General features: G+C 44.0%; 1 protein-coding gene across 1 annotated transcript; it reads right to left on the bottom strand.

The window, feature by feature from the left end:
• Positions 1-1330: 1330 nt before the first annotated feature.
• LOC308175652 (tudor domain-containing protein 7B-like) lies at positions 1331-13695 on the bottom strand (the record flags this gene model as incomplete). Its single annotated transcript, XM_080551280.1, has 15 exons — positions 1331-1548; positions 3109-3269; positions 3963-4492; positions 5619-5756; positions 5947-6030; positions 6116-6250; positions 6740-6939; positions 7059-7170; positions 7988-8180; positions 8542-9044; positions 10489-10682; positions 10894-10955; positions 12190-12376; positions 13032-13173; positions 13495-13695. 15 exons carry the CDS (start codon positions 13693-13695, stop codon positions 1331-1333), a joined length of 3060 nt encoding a protein of 1019 aa, XP_080407406.1.
• Between the last annotated feature and the right edge of the window lie 5986 nt (positions 13696-19681).

The following is a 19681-nucleotide window of genomic DNA, read 5'->3' on the forward strand; positions in this document are numbered from 1 at the left end:
ATCTATTTATAGCAAACGGGTCCCGCGTTGTGACAGACGAATACTTTGACCAGATATGGTTCCTTCTCGGACCGGTCGAGTCACACTATGGGGTCGCTTCATCCAAGGGAAAATAACGCCCGAACTACCCACTGTACATACTTTGTGTTTTGTCCCCCGCCCCCACCTGTGGTGTATGTCCCCACCTGTCCTACCCGCTGTACATACCTTATGTTTTGTTGTATTGTTCTTCCCATGATGGATGTATGTTTATCTTGTAGATAGTACTAGTTATTTGTCTGTATTATCTTGTAGATAGTACTAGTTTTTTTGTCTGTCTTACATGTAACGATGAATTGAGAATCAAGGACCCCAATTGAAATAAGCCAGTGGCTTTCTTGGGTTTTTATCCTGTTAGTTGACCTTGTATGTAATATGTACTTTCATGTACCTACTTCTGCAAATCTTCTAATAAAGTTTTCAATCAATCAATCAAAAAACTAACAAACAAAAACATTCATGGCACGCGCGGATATCCTATAATGTTGACAACTCGGGCTGAAATTAAATACTCAACTTTCCTTTCAACTTCTCTTTCCGTGGTTGGCGTACTGTGTGTAACACTTCCTGTCAACTTTCGGTACACCCCCTCGCTGGCCTGCCACTCCAGTGATGTCATTGCTTCGGTCCGAGGCAAGCGCGCATAGAACAATAAATAACAATAATACCTTCATTTGTATAGAACTTTTCTAAACAAATGCTAACTGTGCTGTATATTTCTCTCTTCCAAATAACACTCGGATCCGTCGCCCAATACATTCTCCCAACGCTAATACTAAATAAGTAATACTCTTTTAGGCTACTCTATTATCTTACGAAAATAAATATAATTATGGAAGACATTTCAAAAGCAGGGAACATTAATAAAATTAACAAGCAAAGCATGGAATGTATTTGTTATCCTACTCATAACAATCATTTAGAATGAGAAAATATGATAATGCCTTCCAAGCACAAAACTTTGTATAACTCCACATTCACTCAATTTCGGCATTTTATTTTTTAAGTAGTGGGAGATCATGCAAAAAGCAAAACACACAGCAAAAGCACAGCAAAAGCGCAGGCATTTAAAGATCTAAAGGATCAGAAAAAAGGAAACAAATAAAGTAACACACTAAAACAATAACACAGCCACAAATTAAATTAACAAAGAGATAAATGGCTTAATGTGCGAAGAACAAAAGCTGGTGCTAAATAACTGAAAATAGGGATTTAAAACAGAACAATACACCCAGCTCTGGAATAAGATTATAAAATGTTTTTAACACACACACACACAGACCAGAGAGTCCTAGGCAGCGGTACTGAGCTCCTGGGGGAACTCAGCCATGATGTGGTGCAGCCAGACGTCCGTGTCTGTTGCCGTGTCCACCACAAAGATGGACACCTTCCTGTCCCAGGGCAGGGCTGCGTCCTGGACCGACTCCATCTGAGCCACCAGGCCCTTCTTCTCCACGTGGCTCCTGAACACGATGGAGGCCGCCTCCGACCACTGCCTCTGCTCGACACCTGGGGAGGAAGAGGCCAATCAGATGAGCCTGATCTGATCACATGACACTGTTACATTTCCTGAAATTAGATTGAGGTGTCCAGACCACTGCCTCAACACTGGTGTTGTTGCATCCCACGAGTCTAAAAGTGCTTCCTGTCTCCTCATCCACACACTGATCTGACAGACCTGGCTGATCCACACACTGATCTGATAGACCTGGCTGACCTGGCTGATCCACACACTGATCTGACAGACCTGGCTGACCTGGCTGATCCACACACTGATCTGACAGACCTGGCTGACCTGGCTGATCCACACACTGATCTGATAGACCTGGCTGACCTGGCTGATCCACACACTGATCTGACAGACCTGGCTGACCTGGCTGATCCACACACTGATCTGACAGACCTGGCTGATCCGCACACTGATCTGATAGACCTGGCTGACCTGGCTGATCCACACACTGATCTGATAGACCTGGCTGACCTGGCTGATCCACACACTGATCTGATAGACCTGGCTGACCTGGCTGATCCACACACTGATCTGATAGACCTGGCTGACCTGGCTGATCCACACACTGATCTGATAGACCTGGCTGACCTGGCTGATCCACACACTGATCTGATAGACCTGGCTGACCTGGCTGATCCACACACTGATCTGATAGACCTGGCTGACCTGGCTGATCCGCACACTGATCTGATAGACCTGGCTGACCTGGCTGATCCGCACACTGATCTGATAGACCTGGCTGACCTGGCTGATCCACACACTGATCTGATAGACCTGGCTGACCTGGCTGATCCACACACTGATCTGATAGACCTGGCTGACCTGGCTGATCCACACACTGATCTGACAGACCTGGCTGACCTGGCTGATCCACACACTGATCTGATAGACCTGGCTGACCTGGCTGATCCACACACTGATCTGATAGACCTGGCTGACCTGGCTGATCCGCACACTGATCTGATAGACCTGGCTGATGAAAGCACATTGCTGTGGGGGATGGGGGGGGGGGGTCTAGTAAGCTCAGTGCAGATAAAGGAGGGGAAAACAGGGGAATGCCAAAGACCGGTCTTATTTAGAGGGGAAAACAGGGGAATGCCAAAGACCGGTCTTATTTATCAACCGGCAATCAATTCATCAATTTACTCTCAGCAGGGACTTCCCACACCTTCTGAAACATCAAATTCAAGCACTTTTCAAGGACTTTCAAGACTTAATTACCTAAAATTCAAGGACCCCAACACGGCATAGTTTGAGACAGATCTAGATGAGAATTTATATAATAGGAACTATACGCTCACAGACAACAATTAAAAAGAGAGGCTTGAATGTGTGAACACTAGATGGTCTGTTGCCTTCTCTACCACAGCACAGCAAAACAATATATTGTGAAATATGTGTTAAGTTAAGCAATGTGACTTATCTGCCATAATTACGTAAAACAGTCAATGTGATCAATCATACGCTCAGCTCATTTCTTTGATGATGATGATGATGATGATGATGATGATGATGATGATGTGATGAATCAGGGCCATCATATCTCAGCGTCCACTCACCAGCCAACTGTGCAGTGATGCCTTGGAAGGGTAGCTGTCTAAACTCCTCAATCAGAGGCTGCAGCTGGGTGCACCTGACTAGCTCTTGTTTTCCGTAATCCAGCTCGTACACAGACACCAGGCCGTTAGGCAGCAGCCCCTTCACCACCACCCGGTGCCAGCTGGGAAAGGTGGGGGAAGGGAGAGCGTCAGAAAATCTCCCAAAATAAACGTCATTGTTTTGTTGCCCATAACTTATCAGAAGGTATAACATAAACCAGGGGGGTATTCCATCAACGTTGCTAAAGGATAATCCAGGCTTATTTTTTCATGAGATGCATCAAAATAAGCCTCCTTCCTTTAGCGACGTTGATGGAATACCCCCCTGGACCTGTTTGTCAGAGACTAAACATATAGTGCAAGGCAACAGTTTCTAAAACCAGCTGATATTTTTGAAGGGTCAAAAATCGAAGACGTCAAATGCCTCTGGGAGTTGAACCGCATGCCCAACTGCAGATGTGGTCATGGCCTCCAGGTCAGGCTGTGTGGAGGACCGAAGCAGGCGAGAGTGGCACTGTGCCATGCTGTAAACTTGCCAGCACCACTATGTTAACGTTTCAAGGCGAATTAAACTATACATTTAGTAATGACGGAGTAACGCTCTTTGATCGCCAACGGCATCGTCGTTAAAAAGGAATGCGAAAGAGCTATGATGTTTCCTGAGTTTATTCAGCGTTTTAGCGTATTAAGGAAAATCCCCAAAACACAATTGATGTAATCTATAAACAAACCATACGGCTTTCTTTGTTGTTGTTGTTGTTTTTCTTATTCCATGCATTAGCCTACAATGAGTCTGGCCTCTGATTTGTACTCACTCTTTCTCCATTTTGGCGGCGTAGATCTCTCCTTTCCTCACATCCTCTACTCTGGTCCCCTCCTCTGTGTTGTTGTAGTAGAGGATCATCTCTCCCAACAGAACCTGCAGCTTATGCAGATCCTGCCAGGCAAGAAACACAAAGTGGCCCGGGTGACAGGCCACAGACACATAGATATCCAGGTTCTGGTCCGTCGGAGGAAGCTCCAGGAGAGGGGGCAGCCGCAGCGACTGTCCCCTGGCCGAAGTGACCCCCCTGGGGGCGACTTCGTCCACCGTCAACCCCTCTGATCCCTGGGCTGGGGTTGGGTGCGGCACAGGGCTGGTCAGGGACAGCTCCACCATCACCATCTTGGTGAGGTCACAGTCACCGCCACCAGAGCTCAGAGGGTTAGGGTTCCTCTGGCTGGGCCACTTCCACAGATCAGAGTGCGCCATCTGGTGGTTGATGCTGGTCTTCACCTCTAATGGAGTGCCATTAGAGGTGAACATGAAGATGTGAACCAGCTTGGCTTCATCCAGCTTGGAGATCTGAAGTGCAACAAGAAGGGAGAAGAAGGGTTGAAAAAACTAAAATCTGATCCAAAATTAGCCCGTCATAAAAAGTATAGATATAGGATATAGCTCCACTATAAGGATTGAAATTAGTTACACCACTGTAACTTTCTTCCTAGCAGAGCAAGAACTTCATCTTAAACGAACTGTGCATCTGAGTACATACACTTTTCAACAATATCTGTGTTTGTCCAAAAATAGATAGATATAGAAAGATAATACATGTGTTTGGCTATCATTCTCCACACTGGTTACACTATTAAGTGTGTGTGTATATATATATATATATGTATGTGTAATATGTCAGGGTTCCCACACCTTCTGAAACATCAAATTCAAGCACCTTTCAAGGACTTTCAAGACTCAATTCCCTCAAATTCAAGGACCCAACACGGCATAGTTTGAGACAGATCTAGATGAGTAATAGGAATTATGCGCTCACAGACAACAATTAAAAAGAGATTGAATGTGTGAACACTAGATGGTCTCTTGCCTTCTCTACCACAGCATAGCAAGACAATATGTGAAATATGTGTAAAGTTAAGCAATACAGAGACTAAGCTAAGTAAAACATTTTTGAATATATATATATTATTTTTTTTAGAGAGAGAGAGAGAGGGGAATTCAAGCACTTTCAATGACCCATGTCTATTCTCAAAAACTTTTAAGACCGTGATTTTTTTCCTCAAATTCACAAACATTCAAGGATTTCAAGGACCCGTGGGAACCCTGTATGTAAAGATACAACTGTGTGAATTACCTTTATGCTACAGTCCGTGGAGTTGTGGACAGTAGCTCTCAGCCAGAGGAGAGCTTTAGGAGGCCAGGCTCTCCCCACTGACATACCCTCCAGACAGCACTTGATCGCCTATAATAATAATAATAATAATATTAACACTGGTCTGGGAACCACTGCATTAGACTTATAGCTTTTCTAGACACTCAAACACGCTTAGACACACATTATAGACACAAGAGCACACTTCTACGATGCCCAACTGAGAAGGTAACCACATTTCTTGGGGAAAAAAGAAGTAGCATTTCAAAATAAGAGTTGAAGTCTGTGGGTGTCGCTTCGGCGTCTGGTGTGTGGCTGTCTCACCTGGTGTGGGATGACCATGAGCTCATGTAAGAAAGGTGTGGGGATCTCCCTTAGCTCGATGACCTCCACAGAGGCAGGGGTTCCCAGGTCAACGAACCGAATATCCAGAACTCTGCCACCACAGTGGAGGTAGGTGATCTGACACAGGAGAATGGGACACAACATAGTTTTTGAGCATGCGTGGCATTCGGTGGAGACACTACATACCTCCATGAACATATCTGGGCAAGAGAACAGTGTTGTATTATCATAGAAATCATTGAAAAATGTCCAATCTTGCTGAATAATTCAATTAATTTTAATTCTGAAAAAGGGACTCTTACAGTACCTCCACTCTGGACCATTTCCCATTGTGGCGGGCGAGGCAGCACATTCCACAAAACGGCTTCGACACCAACGACTCTGACGTGACCTGTCCCACAGCAACGGTCCAACTTCAATATAAGCTACTTACAATAAAACACAAATGGTATGCTAGTGTACCAGTCTTCATCTACCTGGGATATGAAGAAGGCTTCAATCTTCTTCAAAATGTCATTCAGCTTCACCTGCCCTCGTGAGGGCAGCTGGCAGAAGATGGTCTGATCAGTGCATATGTTGGTCACACGCACTTTCATGTACATGCTGTTGACCTACAAGAGAAAACACAAAAGCTCCACATTACACGATTCACCACAATCAGTAATTTGTGAAACCATTTTTGAATGTGTAAATGTATTACCATCGATTCTTAAAGATGTATTGTAGTCCCTATTTTTTGCTTAAAAATGTTAATGTAACATCACAATGCTCAGCAGGTACCCTTGGTTATTCCATTGGCGTTTATGAAAGTAAACCGATGAATGAAAATGCTGTAGGCTTGTAAAAAATATTTGCATTAGCTTGAGATCTTGAAAACCAGAATTTCAAATCTCTCGACTGAGATTCTAGGAGCGAAGGAAGTCCAACCTAGGGTTGGAAATTATTGTTATTTATTCGAATACATTTTTGGAAATTATTGAAATTATTCGGAAAGTTGTCTGCGCCCCCCCTCGGCACTTTTACTTATTAACTGAAGCTCCTTGGTTTACGACCTAACCTGCTGTAGAAAGCAAGTCCCCGGATGATGACATGCTACCAACCTGCAGAGGGCTTGCCATGGACTGATCCTGGAGGGCGAGGAGACAGGCAGCGTTGACATTGACATCAACATCGTGCAACGTGTTGTACAGCACCACCAGTGCCCCGTCCTTCCCCAGAGTCTCCAGCAGGAGGATCTTACCAACCGCCAGGGACTCCAGAGCCGCCAGCACAGCAGGCTCTGTCATAAAGCTCTCCAGGCCTGCAGAGAGAACACCACAGACAGACATCACTCAGGAGAACAGAGCAATAGAAGAGGATGATTGCTTAATCGATACGCTCTGAAGGTCCACGCGTCAGAAACTGAGGTTTGTAAGTTACCTGCTAGGCTGCAGTTGGCAGCTTGGAATGGCAACTGGAAGAAGTCCTTGTGCAGGTGGAGGAGCCTGCTTTTGCTAACGACTTCTGAGAATCCATGGTCCACATAGTACACCTGCAGGGGCAAGATTACGCCTGGTCAGAAATGGGGGCTTGGATTTGCAGTGGACCTTTATTTAAATGTTTTGCAACGTTTATCTCAAGTACATACGTATACATACATACATGATAAGCAGTGCTTACGAAATCATACAACACTGATGACAATTAAAATATTTTCATTTGATTTCCTGGAGGCTTGCTATGGGTCAAATCCTCACTCAAGACTCGGGTGCTTGAAAAGCACCCAGGAGAATGAGTAAACTGTCTATACCTGTTTAAACTGTCAACGCAGCTAAACAAACCAGTGGTCTATGGACAACCACGCTGTCTCAACACTAAAGGGACGGATCTTTTCTTACAATGCGTTTAATATGATATTATTATTATTACTACATGCCATTTAGCTGACGCTTTTATCCAAAGCAACTTACATTGCAGCGAGTGCATACATTTCATTTTCCTGTTTATATTGTCCCAGCGGGAATCGAACCCCAAACCTATGTGTTGTTAGCACCATTCTCTACCAACCGAGCCACAGAGGACCCCACAACAGACGTCTAAATCAAGCCCGAAAAAAAAACTAAACTGTGTGTATAATATGACTGATTTTTTGTGATCAATTTTTTATTTTGATTTTATGTACAAACACACAAAGGACAATGACAAAACAATTACCAAAATACACAACATTTCATACCTGCATACATTCCCCCTACCCACCCTCCCACACCTAATATGACTGATGATGATATTATCATTATAATAATATGACTGTGGTTCTTATGTTCACCCAACTGATGTTGGCATAAATAGGGTATGAAAGACTTTACCTTGACCTGACCGTCACTCGTGACCTCACCGACTTGGGCTCGGATGACCTCCTCTCCACCTTCGAACCTCACGGCAACCAGTTCCCCCACGGCAGGGTTGAGTAAGGGCTTCTGTGCGCCGAGTCGGCTGTAGAGTATCTGCATGGTGTCTTCCATCGCCTCCTGGGCGTCAGAATATTCCTTGCCTATGTACCTGAGGATCATGGTACATACACAAGGTTGGCGCAGTTTTGAAGGAACTCTTCTCTTTGGGGTCACATTTACAAAACCCCCGAATGACGTTTTGCCGCGCAGGAAGAATAACTTCACGGAAACATGCACTCAAAAACCATCTAGATCGACGGCAACAGATATATTATAGAAAGGCAAATGTACAAAAAAAAGTGAACCATCTCTTCAGAATGTTTGGCTACCACTGTGAGAAGCTCAATGACTCTGACCTTCAGAGTCATAAATACTTTATACACATCACCAGTCTCAGTTCACCTGAATGTATTTGCCTGATCCATATTAAATTTTTCGCTCCTCCTCACAATATGAACTTTGGCATCTACCTGATGATGACATCTTTGGTGCTGGCTTCCACCACCAGCACAGAGGAGTACTGCTCCTTGGGCTTAACCAGCGGGGGCACCAGGGGGCTGGCCGACGGGGGGTTGGTGGCACGGGGGACCTGCTGGGCTCTGCTCTTGTCCTCCGTGGGGAGGGCGTAGAGAATGGCCTTCTTCTTGTTGTCAAGAAAGGGGTACTCCACGGTGCACGCGTCCAGCAGCAGCGACAGGTTGTCTAGTTCGGGGAAAGGAGTCTTGAAGGTTTCCTGGAAGAGCTTGGGGAGGGTGTGGGCCCACAGGCCATGGATGTACTTGGACAGGAGCTCTTTGAGTTTGAGGCAAATGTCCGGTGGGACTGTTGCAGCCGTCTGGGAGGGGGGGGTAGGAGGGGTTTGTGACGTTGTGCCGACAGTGGCTGATTTCGCTGGAGGGGTGATGCTGGGGGCTTTGGACAGAAGGGGGAAAACCAGTCGGTCGTCTCGTTTAGTGCTGCTGGCCCATTCAATCTGGAACACAATTTTATTTTATTTTTTATTTAACCAGGCAGGCATTGTAGGCATTTACATTGGCGGCCTGGCAAAAGACAAAAGCCTCTTAGGGGGAGGGGGGGCTGAAAAGAAATCAGGTTACATGTTAAAACAAAAGAGCACACACAACAGACAGTGGCACACATCCAAGCATTTCCAGCACAGTTAAAAGATAGAAAAATACAGACATCTCCAACACCTCCTCCACTTACATACAGTCACAGCATCAGTTATAAGTTAGGGGAAGCGGTGTCATTCTACTCATAACTCACACCAACTGCACATTTCTCATACAACTCAAATCATGATCTGAAAACTCACATGAGTGGCAACTTCTTCACAGGTGGAGTGTGTCTTAACACAGACTGTTCTATTCAAAACTAGTTTTGATTTAACTGCTGGGTCCTTTATATGATCTACTGTACTGTACTGTACTTACTTTAAGCATAGAGGTAAGGAGAGGAAACGTGGGCCAAAGTGTCACCTTAGTTAGTGATTGTCTACAGCAGAGACACAAGATCTCATTAACACAACCTAACTGTGATTTATGATTTATGATTTACTGTAATGACATTTCTATATCTGGGTGAACAATGGAGTTCTAACTGGTATCTGGGTATCTACCAGCCTCAAATACTCATACTTGGCATCACAGCTCGAACCGCACCTCCGACCTCTACTTCAGCAGCGTGTGTGCATGGCGGAACTGCTGCGGCTCTCATGCTTGCGGCTTCCGTACTGGCAGTGCAGCTTTAACAGCAGAGCTGCTACTACCAGCCCTATCTTTGTCGATTGAGGCATTGCATTGCATGCAGAAAATAATGGTGAGAATCAAAATCTCTAGATGGCGTGTCGCGGCAGCCAGCGTGAGACGTGCACCTTGCGCGCTGTATGGCTGCTCTAACCCGTTAACATGGGCGCTGAAATGAAAAGCACACGCACTGCTGAGGTAGAGGTCGGCAGAGAAATGTTTCAATACTACAAAGCGATACTAGTGTCCACCAAATGCACTTTGGCCTGCAAGAAAGTGTGTTTGAAACATAACTTTCACTCCTCTAAGCAACACTGAACCTGGGAGGCCCAAAACCACCTACATTTTAGGCATTTAGCAGACGCCTTATTCCAAAAGCGACTTACAATCAATACATTTGACTAAGCAAGTGAATCATCAATCCACCAGTTGATGGAAGAGTAATCTAGCTCAGGCCAGGGGCCTTTGGCAGTCTCAGTTCACCTGGCGCAGAACTGTGACACAACTGTGCAAACACAAGAGCTGGAACAGATTAACCTGTCATAGGGAAAGGAGCAGGATGCTGCCAAGGACCGAATGCAACAGAGAGAGCTCATTGAAGCCTTATGTCCCAAAGGGGATGAAGAGGAGTAAGGAAGTAATCAATATTGTAATTGTTGCAGTCATACTCACTGAGCAAATGTGCGTCCAGTTCTCCATGTCTGTGATGGCCTGGCCGTGTAGTTCCTGGCAGAACATTTCCCGGTACACAGTGGGCAGTTTGGACTGCCAGAGACCACAAGAATACTTGGTCAGGACCTCTATGAGGCGACTCTGAACCAATTCTTGGTCGTACTCGTAGATGTTCTTTGGCCTTGGGGAGGGAGCTGGAAAACAGCAGCAAAAACGTTTTACTAGTCTAGTAATAGTTTACTCCACGTTGTGTGGGAAGAGACTAGATTAGTGATTACCTCACCCATAACTGTGGGTAGTCTACATTAGTGATTGACTTAAAGTGGGGAGAAAGAAATGATTAATCTAAAAAGTGTTGGGACAGGCCTATATAAAGGGGTGCGTGGACAATGGGGTCGCACTCACCAGCAGGTTTATCCTGATGGTCACCTGATGGCCCGGAAGGTAGCGGCAACCTCTTGTCTGGACTAAAGACAGAGAGATTGTGTCACCATCAATATGAAGTGTGCCACCATCAACATGAGCAACTTGCTTTGTATCATCAAATAGACTAAATGTTTTGTGAACTACAGTAGGTATCTAATTTGAAACCTATTTCTGACACAGAAGATTACAAAAACAAATGTGTGTGTGAGTGTGTGCGTTTGCATCCATACACACTGACTAAAATTCACATTTATATGTTTGCAATACTGCGATAATATTGTGTATGTATGATGAAATTGTCCCCAATAACATGTTCATTAACCCTTAAATTACCACCCAGTTTTTCTGTGTATGACAATTAAGCAGTGAATTAGGACTTTCCAAAGAGACCTCGAATAAATTATTTCTGGAAAGAAAAAATGTCAACACTCCTATCAATAGTTATGCAATGTTGCCTATATGCATGCCTCTATAGCTATTTTAATGCAAAAAACCCAGTAGAAATTAGAATTTTTACGTAGGAGACTCTTTTGGTGGAGCAGAATATCTGTTTACAGACTTGTGACTTCATTTTTCAGCAAAAACTTCAGACAGTGCATCTACAAGCGGTCATCAGAAGGTGCTAAGTGTTTATTGGGGTTAATTGGAGCTCCAAATGGCAACTGCACCAAGGCGATCGAGCACTGCTATTGACTATCCTCCACAAGCACATCCCATGCATATGGACTACCTAAGATTAAGCTCACAGTCACTTATTGTAAATAATGTTATTTGTCAATTATGTTCTGTACTATTGTCATTTTTCTTCTTATCTTGAATTATGCCTATTGCCTTATTGTCTTGTGCTGCAATCACAAGTCATGAACCGAAGCCTAAGAATGTTACCCTCTTACACGTGTGTAATGTGCCAGGTTTATGTCACAATAAACTTGAAACTGTTTGAAATAAAGCTTGTTTGAAATAAAGCAGCCTGGTCACTCATGATGTCACAGTAGGTACTTAATGCTCACATCAGTCTGGAGTACCATGTCTGAACGGAATAGGGTGGGCAGGTTACTTAAGCAACGATGACTGAGAGAAAGTGGGGAATATTAACCTTTTTCTCCTCTCTCCGCTGCTCTCCTCTCGGCTCTCACACACACAGACACATCTTTGCTGCTTCCAATTTTAGTGACAAAAGCCTCACATCCTAATAAAATGTGAATACTGAATCCAGAATCTGGGAGCCTGTGTGTGTGTGTGTGTGTGTCTGTGTGTGTCCTTGAGTCCCCTCACCTCTCACACTGCACAGGTGGTTTCTTCATCTGAATGATGGGTCCTCTGTGCTGGGCATCAGGGTTGAACCCAAGACCTCCGTAGCCTCTATTAATGTGCGGGCGTCTCCCCATAGATGTCTGGGTCATGAGCCTGCCAGACAGCCCACAGTGCGTTGGTTGACGCAACGACGATGTCCGGGGCTTTTCTGGAAGACAAGTGGGAAGGAGGAGAGACAACAGCCTTCAGGGTTTGAGAAGCTTCATACTACCCCCCCCCCCCCCCCCCCCCGTCAGGTTTTGTTCACACACCAAAATATTGTACAGAGAGCAAGCGAGCGAGAGGGAGAGAGGGCTTTTTAAGGAGTTGTATTCTTAGCTTCCTGTAGAAAGCCGATGTTCTCAGAGGAATACTGGCTGAACTAGGCCAGCCCGTCTCGTTTTCTAGTTCACTGTCTGACCTGCAAGAGCCCAGTTACTAAGTTCTGTTCCAACCATCCATGTCCATAGTTCAGCAGTAGCAAAATGTCTGCCAGAAACATATTGTTAACTATTGTCCTCAAATGAGGCATTTCTCCATCTCTCATTGGACGGCGGTGACAACAATAGGGGAGGCTGTGGCGCAGGAGGTAGAGCTGCCGTCTAATGATCACAAGGTTGGCAGATCGGCGGTTTGAGCCCCAGCTGGCCACATGTCGAAGTGTCCTTGAGCAAGACATTGAACCCCAAATTGCTCCCAATGAGCGGGCCGGCGCCTTACATGGTAGCTTGCCGCCATTGGTGTGTGAATGAGAGGCCATTGTAAAGCGCTTTGGAATAAGACGCTATATATGTCAGTCCATTTTTATTTATTTTTTTACCTACCGTTAAACAGGAATGAGGAGGGTTTAACCCTGATCGGGCAGTTCACAATCTGTGACCGGCCGGGCCTCTTGGAGGTCCTCTGTCGGGCTACCAGTTGAGCAATGTGTGAAGTCTCTTCCAGGACGCCCGCAAAACACATGAGCTAGAACAAGTTACGGTAGTATGAAGATCACAAAAGGCATGAAAAAAAAAAAACACACCGTAAAACTATTATTGCATGTCAGTATTGCATGAGATGATTTTACAGAGGCCAAAGATTTAATCAAGTTACCAATAATAATACAATTCTGCGTTAAGTGACTGAGTAGAAAACTTATGAGCAGCGGCTATGGAACTTCTGAACTATCTGTGAATAGGATTATATCTTTATACGTGTAGTAGCCTATATGTTGTACACAACATCCAAAGGTCAATATAAATGTAATGTACAGATGAAGTGGTCGTGGCTAGCTACTGTACCCACCCTTCCATTGCGATGCTCCACCCGCACCACCGTGGGGATGCTCCTGAGGTAGGCCTCCATGGAGGGGTAGCCCAGCCGGTTGAGGGGGATGAACTCTCCCGTCAGAGACCTGTAGTCCTTCTGCAGGCGTGCGATGGACACCCCATCTTTATCCGACTGGAGGACAGCCCGGATCAACTTCATCACATCAGTATCAGCCATCCTGCTGAACAACAACAACAACAACAAAACATCATGTTGGAATCATAACACATTGTTCTTTACCTTCACCATTGACTATTTCGTTACATAAACGTGATCTCAAGTAAAGGCCTCAAGTCAACGTTGGCGACTCCAGTCTCCAGATCGCCATAGGACATAGCCAGGGCTGTCCAACTTCGCCATACCTGTACTCGTCTGGGACCAAGATTTCTATTTTGTCCTAGACTCAAAGCCTGTAGCTAGCTACGGTTATTAGCCCACAGTTGATAACTTGCTCAAAAGATCAATGTTGTTCCACATGCTTGATAGCTAGCTAACTTCACAGCTGAGGATACTCAATGACAGAGCCTAGCTAGCTTGCTCTTTTAGCCTAATATTTCGATCCAGGATTATACTTTTTTCGGTTAATATAACGCAAACTACTTTGGTTAAATGTATATCGAGTGATGAACAATAATTTATCATACAAGTAAAACGTGGATCACCTGACACCAAGACTTGGCTAATTGGCAATCAATGGTGGAAGCCACTGTTTGGAAAAATGCTTCTCAATCACGACGAGGCGTCGTCCATTTCAGAGTCTAGTACTAAAAATGGATAAATAGTCGTCTACTTTAGGTGATTACCTGACTCCAAGACTGCTGGCACTGTTTGGAAAAGGAGTTTTCTTCTAATCAAAATGACTCTGAGGCCTCGTCGACTGAAGTTCGTTGGACATGTGGTCGACACGACGTCACCTCAATCGCGACGTTGATGCGCGAGACACCACACCTCTCAATGTCGCACCTCTCGCGGTGTCTTGAAAAGTATTAAAAGTTGATAAATCAATTTTGGGAAAATCAAGACCCTTAATAAGTATTAAAAAGTATTTTTAGAATTTTGTAGGTATTTCTGAATTATATTTAGTTTGAGTCCTAAAAACTTTTAGTAAAAGTTCGTGAAATTATTAGTTTTTATTAAAAAAAACAAAGATGAACCGGAAATTGTGTTGTATGATAGTGGTCTAGTCTGTTGCAAACTAAAACTGTTAAAGTGTCACTGATGTTAACGGTTACAGCTCGAAGTGGCGGTGAGGTCTGGAAAAATATTGACAAGGTCTTTAAAAAGTCTTAGAAAGGTATTGAAATTAACCTCAAGATTCCTGTATATACCCTGAATTTATATCGGCACTAACAGAAAGTATCAAAACAACAATATAAACATTTTCCTCAAGACAGCCTAAAATGTATTTGTGATTTTACTCCAGCCTACGTTATCAACATGCTATTCGTTATCGGGGATACAAAAACGTGTCCAGAAAGTTTAATGGGATTTCGGGGTCACAACAAGGCACAGACTGTGTGCGTCTAACCGCACTTATATAGGGACCAACCCACTTATTGCAACAACAGGTACAGTAATCTTACTGTGGTGTGTGTTGTGTGTAGATGTGTGTTAATCGTGAATGGTGTGTGTGTTGTGTGTAGATGTGTGTTAATCGTGACGTAGGGGTGCCACCCGTCCCTTAAAATACGGAATCGTTCCGTATCTGACAGTTAAAAGATGCGTCCCGTTTTGAACCAATACGGAACGCTGTTTGTTCCGTATTTTCAATCCACCCGCATTGCGTGATTCCTCCAATATATCATACAGAGAGCTGCCTGCCAAGTCTTTTATTTTTGAAATTCCTTTAAATAAAGCTACCGGACACGAGTTTCGTGGCATCTTTCTGCACGCGCGTTAACTTGAGTCTGCAATCGAAGCGGGAGGCGCGCGCTGCTGGAAGAACACGTGTTCACGCGAGCTGCATGTCTTAGAACGTAGCAAGCAGCGTTGCCAGATTGGGCTACTTTTGGTCACGCTGGACGGGTGGATTCGGCAGCTTTTAGGGGGGGGGGGGTCCGGAGCTGTGTTGATCAACTGTGTCTCCTTGCTTTTTTTTTTTTGTGATCAACTTTTTTTATTTTTAAACAACTCGACAACAAGACAGGTACATTATAGACAATAACGACACATACAACACGGCACAGTACAATAAAACAAGAACCGAAAATAAACCACAACAAAATTAAAATGACGACCTCCCACCCCCCCCCCCCACCCGGGATCCAGGCTATTCGCTACATCAAGTGGTTATACTAAGGATGGCAGAGAGGACAGATAAGTGCTCCAAACAGAGTGTACACTACCTAGGGTGGTTAGTCCTATACTGTATTTGAACAGTGTACACTACTTAGGGTGGTTAGTCCTACTGTACTTGAACAGAGTGTACACTACTTAGGGTGGTTAGTCCTACTGTACTTGAACAGAGTGTACACTACTTAGGGTGGTTAGTCCTACTGTACTTGAACAGATGTACACTACTTAGGGTGGTTAGTCCTACTGTACTTGAACAGAGTGTACACTACTTAGGGTGGTTAGTCCTACTGTACTTGAACAGAGTGTACACTACTTAGGGTGGTTAGTCCTACTGTACTTGAACAACAGAGTGTACACTACTTAGGGTGGTTAGTCCTACTGTACTTGAACAGAGTGTACACTACTTAAATAAAAAAGAGAAACTGAACAGACGGGTGGTTGTCTAGGAGTAGAAGGTGAGGACAGACTGGTGGTTGCCCCGGACTAGCAGGACGGGGGGCAGGTTGTGGGACAGCGTCTCCAGCCAGGACATGTACAGACAGCTGGACACCGCGCCCTTCCTGGCCAGGGGCATGCTCCTGTAGGGTCAGAGGTCAACATCAGGCTCACAGCGACGGGAGACAACAGAGACTTTCACAACAGAGACATTCACAACAGAGAGTGTGTATCAGACTAGACTAGATTAGACTAGACTAGACTAGACTAGACCAACACCGAACTTAAGGAAACACTTGGCCAAATACCGAATACGAGTGCGTACAGAGAGTTATTTGCCAATTTTTGTACCATTGCATAAATAAAATAAATGTAGCTTTTTATTGATGCTTGTATGCTTATTCATGTAAAATGATAATTATCAGGATGATGTGTTTGAAATTGAATATACTTTATGTTACGTAATATTTCCTCATTTCATGAAAGATGTAAACATTGTGACAGCAGGGAACAGGTCATCAATCAAAATGATCGGGCTTTTATTTTGAAAACTGAAATACATTTAAACATTGTTGAAAATCACATAACACACTCGCTAGTCAAGCCAAACTACTGCAACGTAATGGATTGGGTGAGTAATCCCCATTGTTACCTAGTTAACTACAACACTACTTTACATTGTTACCTAGTTAACTAGAACACTACTTTACATTGTTACCTAGTTAACTACAACACTACTTTACATTGTTACCTAGTTAACTACAACACTACTTTACATTGTTACCTAGTTAACTACAACACTACTTTACATTGTTACCTAGTTAACTACAACACTACTTTACATTGTTACCTAGTTAACTACAACACTACTTTACATTGTTACCTATACATTATTACCCAAGGTTAAAATGTGAAAAGGCCAATTCTAATTCATGTGAAAGTCTGTGTGTGTGTGTGTGTGTGTCCAGGTCCCACTCTGTACCTCAGGCTGTCCGGGGGGAGTGGGAGGGGATGACAGTGATGGGGCCGTAGGGATCCCGCTGACACACACCCAGCTCTCTGCCAGTCACCCGCGCTGGACAAACACAGTGGCACACAGGTCAGAACACACCAGAACCAGAAGACCGACCCCATGTAGTCCTACAAGTGTCTAATGCCTGAGCTGAGCCCCAAACAGTGGTCCATCTTTGGTTGGACAACAAAGTTCTATTCTAAAATAAATAAGGTCAGCCCACTTTTCAGGGCCAAAAGTGAAGTGAAAAGTAAAGTCAGTCTTCCATTTACATTTTTGGAATTTAGTGGACACCTTTTTTGGTAATATACAGTTGAGAAACTGAACAGGGGGATTCAGAGGTTTAAGGAGGGACAGTTAAGGTGTAGCCTGAAAAGATGAAGTCTATGGCAGAAGATAGGGAGAGATTCTGCAATCCTGACAGCAATGGGGAGCAATCTTCAGATTTAAATCCAATTTAACACGCCATTATATGGCACTCTATCATCAATTCAGTCATTCAACTCCTCACCTAACAGTTGGAAGAACATTTGAGCTGCAGTACTGCGGTCTGCATCAGGGGGCAGCAGAGAATGGAAGTCCTCTTCCAATGACACCTTTCTGGAGAGGGAGATGAAGAAGAGGAGAGAGTGTTTATTATAGCATTGATAGTGGTTTACCTGTGGTTCTCTGATGAAGGGTGCTCGGTAGGGACGGGTTAGGTTGATCCATTTATCTATCAGTCAATCACGGACTTCCGCATCGATACAAAGATATCTAATCGACAAATCGAAAAAACCCATTACAAGTACTCAGTATTTGTGAGATTAAAAAATGCATGTGGCCGTGTTTTTTCATTCATTTAACAACCTCGCTGTTCATTCATCCCCTCTCAGTTGTTGCCATGGGCTATTGCCACTGCTCACGATAATGTTGTTCAATGTAAACTTTGCAATAGTAAATTCACATACCACCATTTTCAACTGTAATGCTTCAATACTTCAAAACAAAACACCCAGCGATCTCCAGTGATGCTGAGACACAGGCAAACTGACATGACTAACTTCACAGTTCAAACACAGACCTATGAAATGGTTATTTATTTTACATCGTGGACATAGATACGAGTTTGAATAAACAAGATAATTTAAGTCAGCATAAATATAGCATGCACGATCGATAAATGACATTTAGCATCCATCAACTAACTGATTGTGAAAAATGCAGTCGGACCCATCGACATTTACCTCAGCAGGCTCTCAGGGGTGAGCTCTGGCTCTCTCTCAGGGAGGTCGACACACTCCTCCACTATGTCCTCCATAGCTCCGTAGGCTATTCTATTGGAGCAACAACGTTATTAGTATTGAACTGCAAAGTTACTGTGACATTAGGCCAGGGGTCTAAAACAATGGGCACTTTGCTGTGGAGTGGCAGCAGCCAAGTACTTGACAGACCAAATGCATAAACATATACCAGTAATTGTGCTTTTAATCATTAAAAGCATGAATTGCTATTGGCAAAACAATCATTGTTTTAGAAGTTTCAGTAGTTTGGGTGACACATTGAAAGCATCGGTGAGGGTCAGGGTCTTAGTATGTTACATGACCAAATCTTTCAAATGTTATCATGTATGTATGCAAAAGATCTACTTGATGTGACCATTCTTCTCTGACGTCCAGGCATAACAGTGTGTGAGTGAAGTGTAACATTGTCCAAAGAAGTCAATGGGGTAGAAACACTAAGGGGTATACTAGTCTCTGAAACGGCATGGCTTGAGTTTTCTCCTAATTGGTCTTGGTGTATCACGGGGTCTGTCTGGTTGGGACACCACATATGTATGTGTGTGTTAAGACCGCACAGCCTCACGTCGTCAAGATGAAGTCCGCTATTGCAAGAGGAGATCTCAATATCCACGTACCTCTTCCACTGCTTATCCCAAATCTATTTATAGCAAACGGGTCCCGCGTTGTGACAGACGAATACTTTGACCAGATATGGTTCCTTCTCGGACCGGTCGAGTCACACTATGGGGTCGCTTCATCCAAGGGAAAATAACACCCGAACTACCCACTGTACATACTTTGTGTTTTGTCCCCCGCCCCCACCTGTGGTGTATGTCCCCACCTGTCCTACCCGCTGTACATACCTTATGTTTTGTTGTATTGTTCTTCCCATGATGGATGTATGTTTATCTTGTAGATAGTACTAGTTATTTGTCTGTATTATCTTGTAGATAGTACTAGTTTTTTTGTCTGTCTTACATGTAACGATGAATTGAGAATCAAGGACCCCAATTGAAATAAGCCAGTGGCTTTCTTGGGTTTTTATCCTGTTAGTTGACCTTGTATGTAATATGTACTTTCATGTACCTACTTCTGCAAATCTTCTAATAAAGTTTTCAATCAATCAATCAAAAAACTAACAAACAAAAACATTCATGGC

The sequence above is a fragment of the Nansenia antarctica genome (assembly GCF_963989245.1).
Source record: "Nansenia antarctica genome assembly, contig: SCAFFOLD_299, whole genome shotgun sequence".
NCBI classification, from domain to species: Eukaryota; Metazoa; Chordata; class Actinopteri; order Argentiniformes; family Microstomatidae; genus Nansenia; species Nansenia antarctica.